The sequence below is a fragment of the Podarcis vaucheri genome, assembly GCF_965113315.1.
Source record: "Podarcis vaucheri genome assembly, chromosome: 5".
NCBI classification, from domain to species: Eukaryota; Metazoa; Chordata; class Lepidosauria; order Squamata; family Lacertidae; genus Podarcis; species Podarcis vaucheri.
This window is the reverse complement of record NC_138763.1, coordinates 16,406,033-16,422,694: the sequence shown is the minus strand read 5'-3', so window position 1 is coordinate 16,422,694 and position 16,662 is coordinate 16,406,033. Positions and strand designations below refer to the sequence as shown.

Sequence of the window (16,662 nt, the reverse complement as noted above, 5' to 3'; positions counted from 1 at the left end):
ATGTTCAGGCTAAGTCATGGTTAAGCATTATGCGCAAACGAGGCCAATGTGTGTTGGCCCTCAAAATAATTTGGGCATTCTAAACTACATGCATGCATGCTAGTATTGCATCTCACCATGTGCAAGGAAGTATTTTCAAAAGTGGGGCTGAAATAGGATGTGTTGACTGGGACGTGTCTCTGCATTTACAAGATTAGTTCAGCCTGCCCAAATAAACTGAACTAAGGCTGTGATACTGTCATCACAGCGTTGCCACAGTCAGCATATTGAATATGATTGCATGAAACACATATTTGGCAGATGAAACACATTTAGGCAGTACATTACCTTGAATGAGGACCATGTGTCGTATGTTATTTGCATATGACCAGAAGAAGAAAATGAGACTCCACTGAGTCACTGTACCTGTGGATCCACTGGTCTGAGCATGGGCGGCGTCCGAGCAGGCTGCACCCCACTAATACTAAAGGACTCTGATCGAGGAGGCAGGTTTGGATCTGATATCCTGTTGGCCACCTTGTGAGGCATTGCTGGAGAACTCTGCCGGTTGAGCCTGGAACGTTCCTCCACCTAAAGCAAGGGGGGAAAGGAGCTGTGATCTCAAGTTACCTGAATGCACGGCCTATAATACACCTAGAGCCTGTACAGCCATTTTGTCAGCTCAAATTTCCAACCAGCCATTCTGAAACATCAGGGATACCCCAACAATTAATGTTTGAACACAGATTCTTTGCTACTGCAGAGGACTTTCATATCAGTAAAAAGAACATGCTACAACAAGCTTTGTTCAGCTAATACATTTCACTTAGCGGTCAGACAGTGAAGTGGTGTTTGCAGATGTCTAGATCTACCTGCTGCATTCAAAGAACTCACTGAATTGAGGAAAGGGTAGTTTTCAAATGGGCAGCACTGGGTGGGAATCAGCAGGGAGAGCTAAGCAAAATTCAAAAACAAAAACTCAAGCCATTGAACAAAATAGAAATCAGATGAAGGAGAGAAAAGGGAAGACATGTGAAATGAAAGAATGGTAATGTACAAGAACAGATTAGGCGAGAGGTTCTAAAACACAGAAGATGAAATGGCTGGATGTGGGAAAGATGCCAATGGAAGGCAGGCCTAGAGACAGGGCCTCCTAGGGGGTGGGCCTGATGGACCAGGCAGGCTCAATCAGTCGGTCAGGTGGGGGAGTACAGAGCCTGGGCATGCAACAGATCTCCCGTGCTGTTGCCCCCCGTGACTAATGTTCAGTGTCAAACTCATTCTTGCACAGCTCATCTCACTCATGGTAAAAGAAGTCAACTGAGTATAAAACAAAAGCCAGGCATCACGATTGATCAGTGCGGAATTATTCCTTTAAAACAGACAACCGACACCTTGTATACCGTTACAATTTAAAATATGCTTCTTTATGACAAGCAACATTGCACTCTTAACTCTGTACTGTGACACAAGGCAGTAAAAAGAAACCAATCTCCCACTAAAAAGCTGAAAGAATAGACATCTAACAACTATGAGGAAAATGTGTAAAGATTGTGGGTGTGTAGATGCGATGGGAAAGGAAGGTGTGTGAAGAATACTGTGTACTTTATCTAACAATTTGTAAACATGGATTTTGGTGTATAAGTAATGAATGGCTTGCAGCTCATTACTTGGACACCACAATCAAGGCTTACAAATGATCAACAAACCATAAATTTTGCCTAATGAAATGTGAGGTTACTACTTCAAGTTTATCAAGCAATGGTATCATATCTCACATATGCAATCAAGAAAAGTATGGTTAATAGAAATAGCATAATTGCTCTTACTTCCAAGCTATTTCCCCGGGCATCAGTTGTCCTAGTAAACAACTGTTTTCATTTTTCTTTATGGAAAGTATTTTTAGATGTTTGAAAACTGGCACCCTATTCATTTCTCCTCAATCTTGTTTTTGCTTACCACAAAAACATATCTCATGTACATTTCTGCTTTTCCAAATATGAAAGTCCTTTTTTTCCATTTCACAATGAACACAAAGAAAGGTAATAGCTACAGCATGTAGGTTCCCCAGAGCCTACAATGAATGGGATCAGTTTTCATCCATTTACTCCAAAATGAATGCAGTTTTGATCCAAATTGACTTTTGGGATATATATATATATATATATATATGCTTTCGTAGATTTTCACGGGTACAGGAATGCAGGTTTTGGTGTCTTCGGGTGTCTTCCCGTGTAAGAGTCGGGGTGTCTGGGCGACGTTTCGACGAGGTCTCACTCGTCATCTTCAGGCTGGAGCTTTCGGCTTCTTGTTACTGTAACAAGTAACAAGAAGCCGAAAGCTCCAGCCTGAAGATGACGAGTGAGACCTCGTCGAAACGTCGCCCAGACACCCCGACTCTTACACGGGAAGACACCCGAAGACACCAAAACCTATATATATATATATATATATATATATATATATATATATATCTACGAAAGCATATATATATATATATATATATATGGAATGTTGTGATACCAATTTATATTCTACTCACATATTCTTAAAAAAATGGCTGTACAGGCTTCATACAGATTCCAACTCGCCTCCAGAAAGCAGCCCATCAAACCCTGCCCAAGCAGACTGCTGACATTTCTACAGCTCCAGGAGATTATAAATCAGAGGCAGGAAAATGCATTTTTACGCCATATTACAATAGCAGTGATCACGGATTGCGGTCATTTGCAAAATCTGAACCGTAGTGTTCAAAAAATCTCCTAGTGTGGCTCCGGCCATAGCAAAATGAGCAAGCCCCACAGAAACAGGAGCAGGTTGTTGACAGGGAGGGCATGCAAAGGGCGGAGAATACCAGGCTCCTCCCAGGGATGAGCTCTTTGGTTTTGGCGATTCCAAAGACTGTACAGAGAGGGTACAGCATAGGCAGCATAATGAAACCAACAGACAACGTACAGGTCACTGCTATGACCTCTGCTTTTGGTTTCGGAAAGGCAAGGGCAGCGGTAAGAGTGCATAGCCAGAAGGTAACGTTGGCAAATGAAAGCTTAGAGCCAAAATTTCCAAACTGTGTGCCAGGGTGTACTAGAAAACTGCTGGTGGGCCAAGAGAATCAGAATTAAAAGACTCAAGCTTTTATGAGCCTGAAGCACCTGCCTGCAAAAGGAGGCTGCCTAATGAATCTCTGTATGAATTGCTGCTCTGGCTTTGCCTCCTACCATCCAGCTCCGGCTGATCAGACAATTGCTTCAATACAGGTATCTGGGAACTTCTGGTGAAAGGTTCCGATAACTGCTCATGCAGGCCAAATAATGTATGGTAGGGTAGGAGCACCAGAAGCTGCCTTATACCCAGTCAAACCATTGGTCCATCTGGCTCACTGGTATACAGTGATAGGCCGAGGCTCTTCAGGATTTCAGGAGTGAGTCTTTGCCTACCTGGAAATACCAGGGATTGAATCTGGAACCTTCTGCATGCAAAATGAGCTCTGGGCCTTTTCCAACATGTAAAGATGCAGCAGAATGATTTGACCTCAGAGGAGGCAGGTCCTGAACAGAGACTCACACAGAAGCACAAGGTGGTAGGCGCTCCAGAGGACAAGGAGTTCTTACATCGTAAAAGTAAGACTTCAGTTTTATGTCAGAAAATAAGTGGGATTCTGTTTGGGAAATGCTGGCTTAGAGGCGATAGAACCCAGTGACCACAACCTGCATTCCGAGAGCAGTCTTACCTCTCCTGATACCACAAATGACAAAACAAATGCTTTAAGTGAGATTTCAAAAAGTGACACAATATGGCAGCAAGAGAAGGCAATGTGCTTGTCTGCAAAATCCAGTGATGACGCTTGATTAAAAGATATTATGTTGACATAGAAACCTCAAGAAAGCGAATCATTTCAGACAAAATCTAATTCCAGATCTGAGTCAAACGCAAACAATCACATCAAGTGTTTAATTTCAAGAAGGCTCGTATCTTTATATGCAAATTTACACCATCACCAAGCGGATGCTTACCAAGCTTCTTCGGTTTTCTTATTACAGTTGTGCTACAAAGAGATTCTCAAAATAGCAAAAACAAACACTAGATAAACTTTAGGTGGAATGACTGTTAGTTGGCTATATTTAAACAACCTGACTACATTCAAGAGAGAGAATAGTTTCTGAACAGAGTTCTGTTGATTCTTTGGCTGCCCCCAAGATACTGAGATGACTTCTCAAAAAAAAAAAAAAGGGGGGGGAAGGGGGAGGGGACACCTGAGCGGGGAAGATTCTCTTACAAAAAATCCTCTTACACAACACAAAACCTGGAGCAGCAGTTAAAAGAAGGGACTGACAAGCTGATCAGAAAGGGATTGGTTGCTTGTTTCAGAGTTGTGATGAAAAGAAGTCTAAAGGTAATTTGACAAGGAATAAAAAGATCCCCCACTGTCTCCTCTGAAAGGACCTCTCCCCTCCACAGAAGGCTAAGCCACTACAGTGACGTGTGTACCCCCCCTTGCTAAATTAAGCCTGCAGTCTTCGATACTGGCTGCCTCTCATTGACCCAGCAGGGAGAATTAAATTATCCAATTATAAAAAGCACTTTCACACATTTTACGTACAAACTACCATGCCAATATATTACATCAGGGCATAATTTTAGTGGTTTTACAAAGCAATAAATGCCCCGGGTAAATATTTTATTTGGCCCTCTGTAGTTCTGTTCTTTACGATGCTTCTTGCTTGCCGTCCTCCGAATGACCGTGAAGTAGTCGATAGAGTTGGCCAAATATTTGGGAACTTCTGGTTTGTCCTCTGCTCCCAGAGTAAGTGTAGAGTGCATTCTGGGACAGGCTCCAATAACTCCACATGGGGGCCAAATCATCTTTGGCAGCAAACTACCACAGGACAACAGGATTAAAATAACCTTTGCTTTGGATGTCATCATTGAATGCTCACGACCACTTTGTTGTGAAATGAGCTTGATCTGGAAGAGCAGTCTACGTAACTGAATCAGTTGTGGCTTTCAAGAAGATCAGCTTAATGTTAAGAAGCTAGGTATGGAGTAGTTCCTCCCCCCAAAAGGTTTAACAAGGGCATCTGGGGGTAGGAATTGTCACCTACAGCATTTGGCAATCCAAAAAAGATACAGTACTGCATTGTAAATCAGCTATGATGGGTTATCTAGGGTTAGTCTGTCAGCATTTTAAGGCTACTCAGCAGCAGCACATGGAAATGAGGCAAGTTGGGAGACAGAATAAGAAACGGTATGTTTTCAGAACAAAGATGCATCTGCATAAATATTGGGATGACGTCTAGCGGGTGACAGCATTATTTCAATAGGTCTCCAAGGAATTTCAGGAAACATGCCTACATTCAAGTCTAGACCATAGATGACCAGACTAAAACCTGTCTCCTGAAGGAATGTGCGGGATGTGCAGCGGACTAAGGAGGCAATGCAAATAATCCAAAAAGTGGAGTATGAGATGCACTTGTATTACCCTTCAACTATTTTAACCGATAGTATTTCCACAACCTGGCAAGTGAACAGACACCTGAGTCTTCTGCTTAGTAGATCTGTTTCACAAGAAAGTTATTGATGTGTCTTCAAGTCTAAAGTTCAGATTCCATCAATGGAATGCTTCCCTGATAGTTTCATATGGTCCTGAATGCACTTAGAAGTAACTGAAATCAATGGGAGTTATTTCCATGTAAATGGATTTAAGATCAGGTGGTATTAAGAGTAAACAGATAAAGGTAAAAAGGTAAAGGACCCCTGGACGGTTAAGTCCAGTAAAAGGTGACTATGGGGTGTGACGCTCATCTCGCTTCAGGCTGAGGGGGCCGGCGTTTGTCCACAGACAGCTTTCCGGGTCATGTGGCCAGCATGACTAAACCGCTTCTGGGGCAACGGAATATTGTGACAGAAGCCAAAGCGCACGGAAACGCCGTTTGCCGTATTAAAAGATTACCGCTGCCCCAGCAGCTTATATGCTTTGCAAAGTTTTCCACGTTTATAAAAATAACTCTTAGGCAAACAGCTGAACAAACCACACTTTGCAGTAAGATGAGTTTAGCCTTTATTTATGCTCTAATCAGTCTCAGGTGCAGTGGTAATACAGGAAGAGGCTTCTCAAGTCCACCACTCTCACGAACTGGTGGAAACCATTTCACAATCACAATAAAAAGTTCAAAAGTGTAAAAGGCAACCACATTTTGAAAGTAATTTTAAAACATATTTGATTCTCCTTCTCAATCAGTATTTCATCACAATTTGAGCACGCAGGTAATATTAAGCAATCCCCACTCCTTAGCCATGGATTCCTGCAACATTATGTTCCCTGAATCACATGCCATCACTCCAAAAGGGGCATTTTGGATGCTGGACTTTTTTCCGTGACACCTGATATCGCAGCCTGCCACAAGCACCCAGATCAGGAGGTAGCGATTAGCTTTGGATAGTGAGAGAGATGCACTGTGCCTCTCTCATTTTTCGAGACTTCAGCCATCTGCTATCTTGGCCAGGAAGATGGAGCTTTTCCCCCTTGGAGGAGGGAGTAGCAGGCAGTGTAGCTGAGGGAGGGAAACTGCCTCCTTGCAAGTGCTTCTCTCAAATGCTTGAAAAGTCCCTCAAAGGTTTTTCAGCATTCGAAAGGAATGGTCACTGATTTTCAAGTGAGCACCCATCACTATTTTCAAATTTTATAATTATACTTTTTTATTTTATTTTAGATATTGTACTTAAACCAAGTGAGCAAAAATAAGCAAGGGATCCTTTGGATCCTGATCTAGGCCAGGATCAAAAGAACTCTACAATAAGTTCTGAATATCCAGAAGTGGTTTTGTGTATTGCTAGATACATTGCATAGCAAACTACTTTTGAAACTCAAAACTCTTTTAAAAAAATATTGTGCATGTAACACTAAGCCATGGTTTACTTGATTGTTCACCTTAAGTGCAGTTTACAAACCAGAACAAACCAAACTCATAAGCCATGGTTTGTTGGCAGTTTTAAAACCTTGGTTTACATTAACTACAGCTGAGCATTAGAGAGAGAGAAGGGCTTTGTGTTTGTGTCTGTTTCTCTACTGTTCCAAGAAAAAAAAGGGGGGGCAATTACTATGTTAAAAAAGCAAATAGGAAAAGATATGTGGATTTATATGTGGAAAACTGGATTGAAACAATCACCTAAAATGATAGCATATAATCATATGGTAGTTATACTGAGGTATAATATCATACAGAAAATTTAAAATATTATTATTATTATTATTATTAATTGAATTTATATACCGCCCTATACCCGGAGGTCTCATGGCAGTTCACAAAAAAGATATGAGCATACAGACAGTAAGGGTGTGGCAGGATGCCAAAGATGAACTTAATTTTGGAAATAAGTTCTTGAGATTATTAGAAATACACCACTTACTCAATTACAGTTATAGAAAAGAAGAGGTTAGTATTCCCCATGATAAAGATGGAAGATCTCCTAGTGGCTTGTAATACATGCACATGATTAAGGCACTGCCACATAATTTGTGTCCTTTAATCAGTTTGGGAAGAAGCCATAGCATAGGTAAAATGTTTCAAAGGTAGAAACATCCAGGTTCAATTCCTGGCATGTTGAAGCGAATCAGCAAGCAGGTAATAGGGAAGATCTGTACCAGAGATCCTGGGGGGCTGCTGCCAGATAGAAAATATAATACTGGGATAAATGGACATACTGTCTGATCAGGCAACTTCTGGTATGCCTTATTTCTACTAGACTCATTTATGGCCTGGATACCTAAAAGAACTATAAGGTCCCAAATAGAAGCTATATTTCATTTATTTATTTCCAACAGCTAAATTCTGAGTAGCAAGGAAACGAGCCTATCAAGAACACGTTTCAGTCAATTAAACTGGCCTCCATGTTTTTTGTCAGTATATGTATTAAAAATCTTTTTTAAAAGAATCAGCTACAGATATTCAAAGGGAGGAGCTTTTTAATCAAACAAAATGCTTTTAATTGATTTACCTAACCCATTAATTGACTTGACTTTGCAGCTGTCAGTTTCGCAAAATAATTCCAAAGACTTATGAGGCCCAGGGAGTCACCAGAAGTTGTATAAACAAAGCAAAGCAACACCCAGTTCCCTGGCTCGATACAATTTGCTTCCACCACGGCACCAGCCCCTGAGCAAGCCCCAGCTTATATAATGGCAAGAGCCTATTGGCAATGGTGAGAGAAATCACTCACCAGCTCATTTTAGTGACGCTGCCTAGCATATCTCAAGTCAGGTGTGCTCGAAGACAGAGATATGTAGTTATGAACATGCACACCCAGAGTCTGCTTTGCATGAGATACCCGAGAAGGAGGTTTGGAAGACCAACAGGAGGAATTAGAAGATGAACCCAGAGGCATCTGCAAAGTGATGCCAGAAGAAGAATTACCCTGGCAAGATTTAGAAGACTGAATCAGATCCGAGTTGGAAGAAAATGAAAGGGAATTTAAAGATGCTGAGCGAGAGCTAGAAGACAAAGATGCCAAGTTGGGTACATTCAGATGAGAAGTTTGTGGACAAAGATCCAGAGAGGGAGCAAGAAGCTCTTCCATGCTTCGCCCTATTCTTTCCCTCTGCATCTGCACATGATGGACCCCAGTGGGAAGCTGGCGATGTTCTAAGAGGCTCTCCAAAGATGCATGGTGTTTCTTCTTCTCATCAGCTTGTATCTTCATCCTTCTCAAGAGGCATGCCGGGCTAGAAGCACTCAGATCTAGGTTATCACGTGTTGCCGAGATATTGCATAATGATGGAACACTCCTCGAAGAGGTAATGACACTTGGGTGTAGATGAGAATGGAGTTGCTTCCTCTCCTTGTCCACATTGTGTTCTTGGAAATTCATTCTGATTTTATAGGGAGGCAGTGGTGGCTTACCTCCTTCTTGAAGGTGGGGAGAAGACACACTCTTGACCTCCAATCTCATTTGCCTCTCAGGACTGCACCCATGCGACCGAGACCCTTTGGGGGATTTCATGCCATTTTCCCCCAACTGCTCATGAAAACCAAGACTTGTTTTGGGGTTTATAAAGGTGGGTCTATTCTTTAGCTCTTCTTGTGGACTTGGCATGGAGATCTTAATAACAGGCACCCAGAGTGTTTGCTTAGCAGAGTCCGGAAAGTCCTTTCTGTGAGGATCTAATGCTCGTTGGTTTTGTCTACCACGAGGTTTAACAGTAAGGGGCTTAGAGTTGGATTGTGAAGCAACACCTCTGTCAGTAATGTAAGTCACCCATTGTTGGGGCACGAAACTGTGGTTCTGCTTAGCTGGAATAACTGGTGGGTTATTAAAAGCTCGCTGATGTACCTGGGAAAGCAGGATTACAGAAATATTAAAACACATATTTTTGGTTAATCGCACGAGCATATAATTATTGGCAAATGTCCTTCACCATGATTGGCTTCTAACAAAAGAAGTACCAGGGCCCCTGCCTGCTTGGAAAGTTCAGCTCCAATCCAGGGTTGCATGGAAGCTAGTTGCTCTAACTCACAGATGAGAGAAGGTCACTCAGAACATGCCCAGCATTCTTCAGCAAGGCTGATTTTGCAGAGAATGCATAATAACTACCTGAATGGAACACATCAAGGGGCCGTCTTGTTCAGCATCCCATTTCTAACAGTGGGCAGTCAAATGCTTTTGGGAACTTCTCAAGGAGAGCATGAAGGCACCAGCTCTCTCCCATTGGCCCCCTCCACCTAGCAACCAGAATTCAGTGGGACCTTCACTCTGAATGTGGAAGTGCCATTAAGCTAGTATGGACCTGTCTTCCATAAATTGCTCTAATCCCATTTTAAAAGCTAGCTATGCCAATGGCCATCACACTGTCTCATGCAGCAGTGAACCTGCCTAGTTAGTTAAGTATTTTCTTTTGTCTGCCCAATCAATTCCATTGCATGATGCTGAACTCCAGAGTTAAGAGAGAGTGAAAACAGTCTCTCTATCCAATCCCTCTAAGCATTCATAATTGTATAAAGCTCCATCACACCCTGCTTAGTCCCCTTTTCCCCCTCAACTAAAAAGCCTCCAAAGTAGCTAACATAGTGCCCGCTGGATTTTGTTGGGCTCCAACTCTCATTAGCCCCAGGCAGCGAGGCCAGTAGTCAGGGATGCTAGAACATGTAATCCATGTTGGCTACTGCTGAGATATTCTCACCCCCCATAAGCAAATTGCTCTAACATTTCAGTCATTGTGGTTGCCCTTTCTATACCTTTTACAGTTATCTGTCTGACTATCGTCAGTTGCTATGAGGGCCATGCGGGTGCAAAAATGCTGCAAGCATTTCACAAGTCATTTCATTAAAAATCAATTAAATTCAACAGTATGCTCTGCTTCCTGCTCAGGATTTCCAGGAACCCTCCTTCTTCTCTTCCCTTCCTCTAGGTATGAAAATGACTAGTATAGAAGCTGTTGTCACTTGGTCTAGTCAATTTCAGTGCTCCTTGACTGACAGAGGAGAAAGAGAAACACCCCCCCCCATTAGAAATGACAAAAAAGGCATTTGGATTTTGAGTCTCCTTCCCTCAACACTCCTCCATTACATCTGCAGGGCAATCAAATGCAGCTGCTAGGTGAGGGCTACTTCCACGAGGAAGTTGCTCCCATTGCACACAAAACTATGCAATGCGGGTGTTTCCACCCGTGAACAAAGCTCCCCACTCCTAGTCCCATTTAGCACACATTCCCACAGCCACAAGGGCAAGAAATCTGCTTTTCAGATAAGAAGAAATGAAAATGATCATGGCGATTTTCAGGAATCTAAATTCTACATCATAAAACAGAGCTGTGTATAGGACACTCCTGCAAATGGAGAGTCTGCAACAGACAAGAAGCTTTTGAAGTGATAGCAATTACCATACTCTAGTGATACCCGAGATCTCCTTTTGAACGGGCAATACCTTCTTTCAGGGCAACCGTGTTGTGTGGGGGGATGCTAGTTTCTTATTCAGCAGCTGGCACAGTTACGGCAGAGATAAGAGCAGGCTGTTCATGACCTTGACCCATCAGCAGGCATCATCAGTAATAAGCCACAAAAACAAACTGGGGCCGGTGTTCAGAGCTTTGTCCTCTTTTTTCAAGTCCCCCTCCCCCCGCTTCTCGCCTTAGCAAGTTAACAAATAAGCAGCCGTCAAGACAAATTACATGCAACAGGGTCACAGGAGAAGATGAACCGGCTCGTGAAGCACGACGTGCAGAGAAAGACTTTCATACAGAACTGTGGCCAATCAGGCAATAAATAGAAATGGATGGCACCCATAGCATGATGAAAGAGCTGCTGATATGCTAGGCCAGAAGGCAGCTTCCTAACATGGTCTAGGCCGGTGGTTTTCAAACTGTGTTCTGGGGGATCCTGAGCTCTTCAACATGAAGATCGGTAACAGAGAGCAGCTTCCTAGAAAGACTGTTTGCCCGCCATGGACTTGAATTATCCAGCAACATCCTGCCACAAGGACGCAGAGTGCGTTCAACAGCACCCTCTCTCTGTTCATGTCAGGCAGTGGTTGAGATCCATCAGACATGGACAATATCCATGCACATGAACTGAGCATGCACCTTGGAACGAAACTAAGAGATTTCTGCAATGTGCTGAGGTTTTTGCGGCAGATGTGGAAATGTTGCTCAGAGCGTGAATATATGTGGAAAGGGCTCCCTAACGTACAAAGTTTGAAAGCCACTGATCTAGGTTCAGTTCCTGTGCATTACAGCAGAAACCACCCCACCCCCACCCCGTAAGTACCTTTTGGGGTGGGTCTCAAAACACAATACCTACAGTACCACCTGTGGGGGATCAGCCAGGATGACACTGTGGGACCTATAGACAATGGTGTTGGACAGGCAAATTGGATGCCCAATACACACACACACACACACACACACACACACACACACACTTCTTTTTTCTCCCCCCTCCCCGCTCAAGGCTAAGATCTATTTTATTTTTCTATGGCGTCTATAGATTATGTGAGGGTGTACCTGGGGAATCTTTGGAATGCTGTGGGTAGAAAATGGGAGCAACTGTGCACTTCTTAAAACAAAATGAGAGGCTGATGGCAAACTCATCCCGAATTAACTTCATCAGAGAACTGACGCTGGTCACCATTAATACCGGAGATAGGCCAAAAGGACCCTCCGGACTACTTCCTCTGAGAAATGGATTTGCACAACGGTGGCATTCAGAGAGGTGTTCATGAGGGTTGCTGCACAGTTGCGCAGTTTCGCTCCTCACACAATTCATTATAGCACAAGCCTGAGGCCTCATTCATCTGACATGAGAATCTCAAATCCACTTAGTGGAGTCATTTTTTCTACCATAAGCTGATGTCAGTGTGTCTTCTGTGGGCTCCATTCATGAACGCTAGACTTATGTACTAAAGCCCCTTCAAGCTGTATGTAACAAGGCTTTTATCTAAGCACTCTTGAGTAACGATAGCAAAGTAGAGGGGAGAATGGTGGAACCATTCCTCAGAACGGATTCCAAGCAAATCTCCACAACTAGGACTTTACCTCATGCTGAATATGCAACTGTCTAACACAGGTATTAAAAGGGTTGCATATATATATTTTTTACAGTATTTATTATATAGTATTTCTACTACAGCTATACCAAACATTGTCCAGTTTTAATTTTCAAATAAAAACCAGCAATTTCAATAGGGCAGATATTTACTTGAAACAATAGTGCAAACAGTCTCCTTTCATTTCTCCTCACTGCTGATGCTTCTTGCTCCCTAGATTAGTCATATGGATGAATCAGGGATCATGCCATCATATAACAACACCATGTGGCCAATCAGATTTGGGTCTGTGATGACATCAGAGGGCAAATGAATGCAATGCAGGTGAAGTAGCAGTTTTGAATAATCAGCTTTAAAAGGGGGGAAGGGGTTTTTTTGTTGTTTGTTTGTTTGGCAGCACTGAAAATATTTGCAAAACACTGTAAATGTCTTTGGCTCCGCTGATTTTTTTCTTCCTACCCCAGGGAAAGGTGCAAAACAGAAAACACGGCCATTCCTACCTCCTTTGCCCACGCTGGCTTCTCACTGGCATTTAGCCCTTCCTTGTAATGGTAAAGGGGCTTCTTCTCTGCTGGTCTCTGGTCCTGCCTCTGCTGTTGCTGCTGCTGTTGTTGCAGGGAGACCAGGTAATCCCGCTCCTGTTGCAACTGCCGCTGTAGCCTCTCTGCCTGCCGCTGCTCTTCCAATTGCTTGCGCTTATATTCCTACCAAGACATGTGAGCCAAACAAATATTTAGAAGCAGCATGGCAGCTTGAAAAGTACACAGCCAGTATGGTGTTGAGGGAAATAACAAAAGGCAGACACAGATACATATCAAGTGGAAACTTAAGCCCAAATAGCAAGGATGTAGTAATCCTAAGAGACCAAATGGACCCTGGGTCTTGCAGATGTTGAAGCAGGGTTCTCCATCAAATGTGACAACTTTGGGGGAAGCGGGGTATACTCACAAAACCATCACATTTTGTTGGGAAATTATGACACTCTGAAACAAGTGTGGAAGTGGTTTAAGCTTGTAGTCTAAGCATGCCTCCTAAATCATGCATATTTGGTATCTGGATGGTACCACTGGGTTATCTGAAAATTAGCTTGCATGCTCGCACTGCATGCCCAGAGAAAAGTCTGGAAAACCCGTTACTGAGGCAGTGTATTTCTTTCTAAATAGTTTATTTTAAACTTGCTGCTTTGCTCAGTTAGTGGTCCAATTTGTAATTTTATAGCCTGGAAGTTCTGTCCCTCCTGTGGTTATGAAACTGATGGAGGGAAACATTATTTATGCAATGAAGGGTTTGCATATGCCAGTCTTTCCCAACCTATTGCCTTGCAGATGTTGAACTCAAACTCCCATCAGTCCCTGCTAAATGGCCTATGGTTTGAGATGATGCGAGCTGTGGACCAACACATCTGGCGAGCTCTAGGTTGGGGAATGTCTAGCATATGTTGTCCAGTCGTATAAATTAATGGATCTATTGGGAAGAGGGAAACAAGCCATGACCTCTCCAACAGCACTGATAAATATAATACTGTTTTTTAAAAGAAAAATGAAAAGAATAACAATTCACATCCAAAATAAAGACAAGATATAAATTTAGCTTAAGTGGCAGGGTGCGGAGAGTAAAGGGAAGAGTATATATGCAGGAAATTCAGCAAATAAACCATGTCAAAACTGTAAACAGCATGAAAAAGCAGTGCAAAAATGTTTCTGTCAGGAATGTAAAGCTAAGCAGCCTGCAACTGAAATATGCCGTCGAATCCTATAAAACCAAGAAGAGATTACAGGGAGCAAGTACGTTTCAGTTAGATTGTATTCCAGCACACAGTGCCAGTAGCTTTCAATTAATAGCTTTGCAATAAACACAGCAGAGGCCTGTTCCTTCCATGAAAATGAAGGATGTTCTAGAAGCGGACTGAGCAGAGGAAAAGACGTGCACAGCAATGGCTGCTCCATTTATTGGCGGAAAGGCAACGAAAACATTCAGAGCGTGGCAGTGCTTGCATTCAAAGAAGAAACCATTGCCGCACGCTATCCTTAGCACAGCAGAGAGTTGGACAATTCTCTTGCCAGGTGATGGGAGTGAACCTGGGTAGGAGTTGGCAAAATAATTCTTGAACGACACTCTCCACACTCACATTGGCCTAGACGTTTAGGACTGCCACCTAAAATTGTTCTTTTAATCAAGAACTACTTTGATTCTGGGCCTTTTGGTTTTGTAACTTCAAGCCTGGTCACTGGTAGTCCACCTGCCCTTCAATACTGCAACTCAGGGAGAAGACACATGCTTTCCTATGAACAAGGGTGTCCTAGAAGCAGTAGATGGAATACTGCATTTCAGACTATATGTGCTTAATCCTCATTTCAGACTATATATGTTTAATCCTTAATCTGGCCAGCTCTAGATAGCAGGTGACTATTACTATAAAAAATTAAACAGTCCGTTGGTTATTAAACGGTATGTTGGTGCAAATATCAAGGAAAAAATTTCCTTTCCCTCCTTGCTGTGGGTGTAATCAATCTAAATTAACTCCCCTAGAGATGCTAGTAGCTGCAGATCCTTGCCTGTTTATTTTCTTTTCTGTAGCTACCAGCAGCCAGGAGTGGATTTGGATTGGGGCTGTGGCATGGAGAGGGGAAGGGGCTAACCTCTCCCAATGTCATGCCTCTGATCCAAATGGTTCCTGCCCTAGAAGCTGCTTTTAAGAAGAAGTAAAATACACTAATAGAGCTGAGCATGAAGCTCTGAAGTAACATCTAGTTAGGGCTTAGGATATTTATCTCTTTTTAACAAGAAAAGCCAAATAAAATGGCTTCCTGGGCTAGAGCCAACCCTCGGACTACCAGCTGGCCATTCCATTACTGTATGCTCCCCAAAACATTTGAATGTGTTGGGAATTTAATAAATATTACAAATGCCAATGCTTGAACAAATTAAGGTACTCAGATTTATAATGTACAGGAGAAGAGATGGCAACCCTATAAGTCTGAAGGCCCAGTTACACATTTGGCTAATAACATGCAGTCTCATTATACACAGAAAGGGCTGGCCAAAGGATGCGACAGGGATCCTGACTCCCCATTACCAGAAGTAGAGCTTGCTCCTGCAGTAATTGCTGCTGCAGGATCTCTAACTGCCTCTGTTCTTCCTCTAACTGTCGCCTGATGTATTCCTGGGTGCGCAGCAGGGAGCAGAAAAAAAGGAGAGAAAAAGAAAGAGCCGTAATTTCAAAGAGAAAGAAGTGGCCACATGTTGAAATTTGAAGAAAGAACCGCAGAAACATTAAGGAGAGGAACCAAAGGGAATGCAGTGTTATTGTGATGTAAAGCATTTGGATGAGCACCATACAACTTTGAAAAAACTGCTGCTGAGATACCACAAAGTAGACGGCATAGTAACATTCAGGGCTGCCTGTATGTTATGTATAAAATAAGGAAGGCAATTTCTGTGCCACAGTTACCCAAATTCTGTAAAAAGAGGTAGGGATAAATCATCTGATAAACTGAACAGAAATGCAAACCACCACTGGTGAAAAGCTCTTTAAACAAATCTGATCAGATGTTGTTCAACCAATTTGAGAACAAGCATTCTACTCAGACTTGCTATTTTTTAAAAGCAGGGATGGCGCATGGACCACCAGCTGATGCTGAACTAAAACTCCCATCATCCCTGATCATAGGCCAGGCTGGCTGTGACTGATGGACGTGCAGTTCAGCAACATCTGGAGGGTCACAGGTTAGCTGACTTGGCTACCTCCAAGCTTGATTCAAGTACCCAATTCCTGCACCAAGAAAAGCTGAAATATGTCTATAAAGGTGCAACTTTTCATTTTGTGTTGTTTATCTGGGTGCTGCTCGTCATCATGGCGTTGTGGGTAGGAAAATGATGGCTGTAAGATTTTTCCTTAAAGAGACCATACAGCCTCTGGTCTTGAAATTTTGTTTAGAAGGCACTTCAACCCCGTCTTCATGCCAGATGGGCTGAAAACATACTTCTCTTTTTGAAAACGAAGTTGAAAGCTGAGATTTAATATAATCATCAGTTTCAATATTAATAAATTCCTTCTTTATTTTCTGTATTTTGTTTACTTAATATGTTTAAATAAATAAATAAATAAATAAATATCGTTATCCTCCAAAGAGCATAATGTGTTCTACA

The 16,662-nt window shown here is 42.5% G+C and overlaps 1 protein-coding gene across 7 annotated transcripts in view; it reads right to left on the bottom strand.

Annotated features, from left to right (window-relative positions):
- Positions 1-16,662, bottom strand: part of TNIK (TRAF2 and NCK interacting kinase) — a 289,071-nt gene that overhangs the window by 47,514 nt on the left and 224,895 nt on the right. For 5 of the 7 annotated variants that reach the window (XR_014220092.1, XM_082223878.1, XM_082223882.1 and 2 more), the window contains 3 exons: positions 15,590-15,676; positions 13,014-13,217; positions 406-570 (listed from right to left, as the gene is read on the bottom strand). Coding sequence is in view for 6 of the 7 variants with exons in the window: in XM_082223878.1 (XP_082080004.1) it covers positions 406-570; positions 13,014-13,217; positions 15,590-15,676 (456 nt within the window). In the remaining variant the exon portion in view is untranslated. The remainder of the gene's footprint in view (positions 1-405; positions 571-13,013; positions 13,218-15,589; positions 15,677-16,662) is intronic. The other 2 variants (XM_082223881.1, XM_082223880.1) reach the window with 1 other exon arrangement.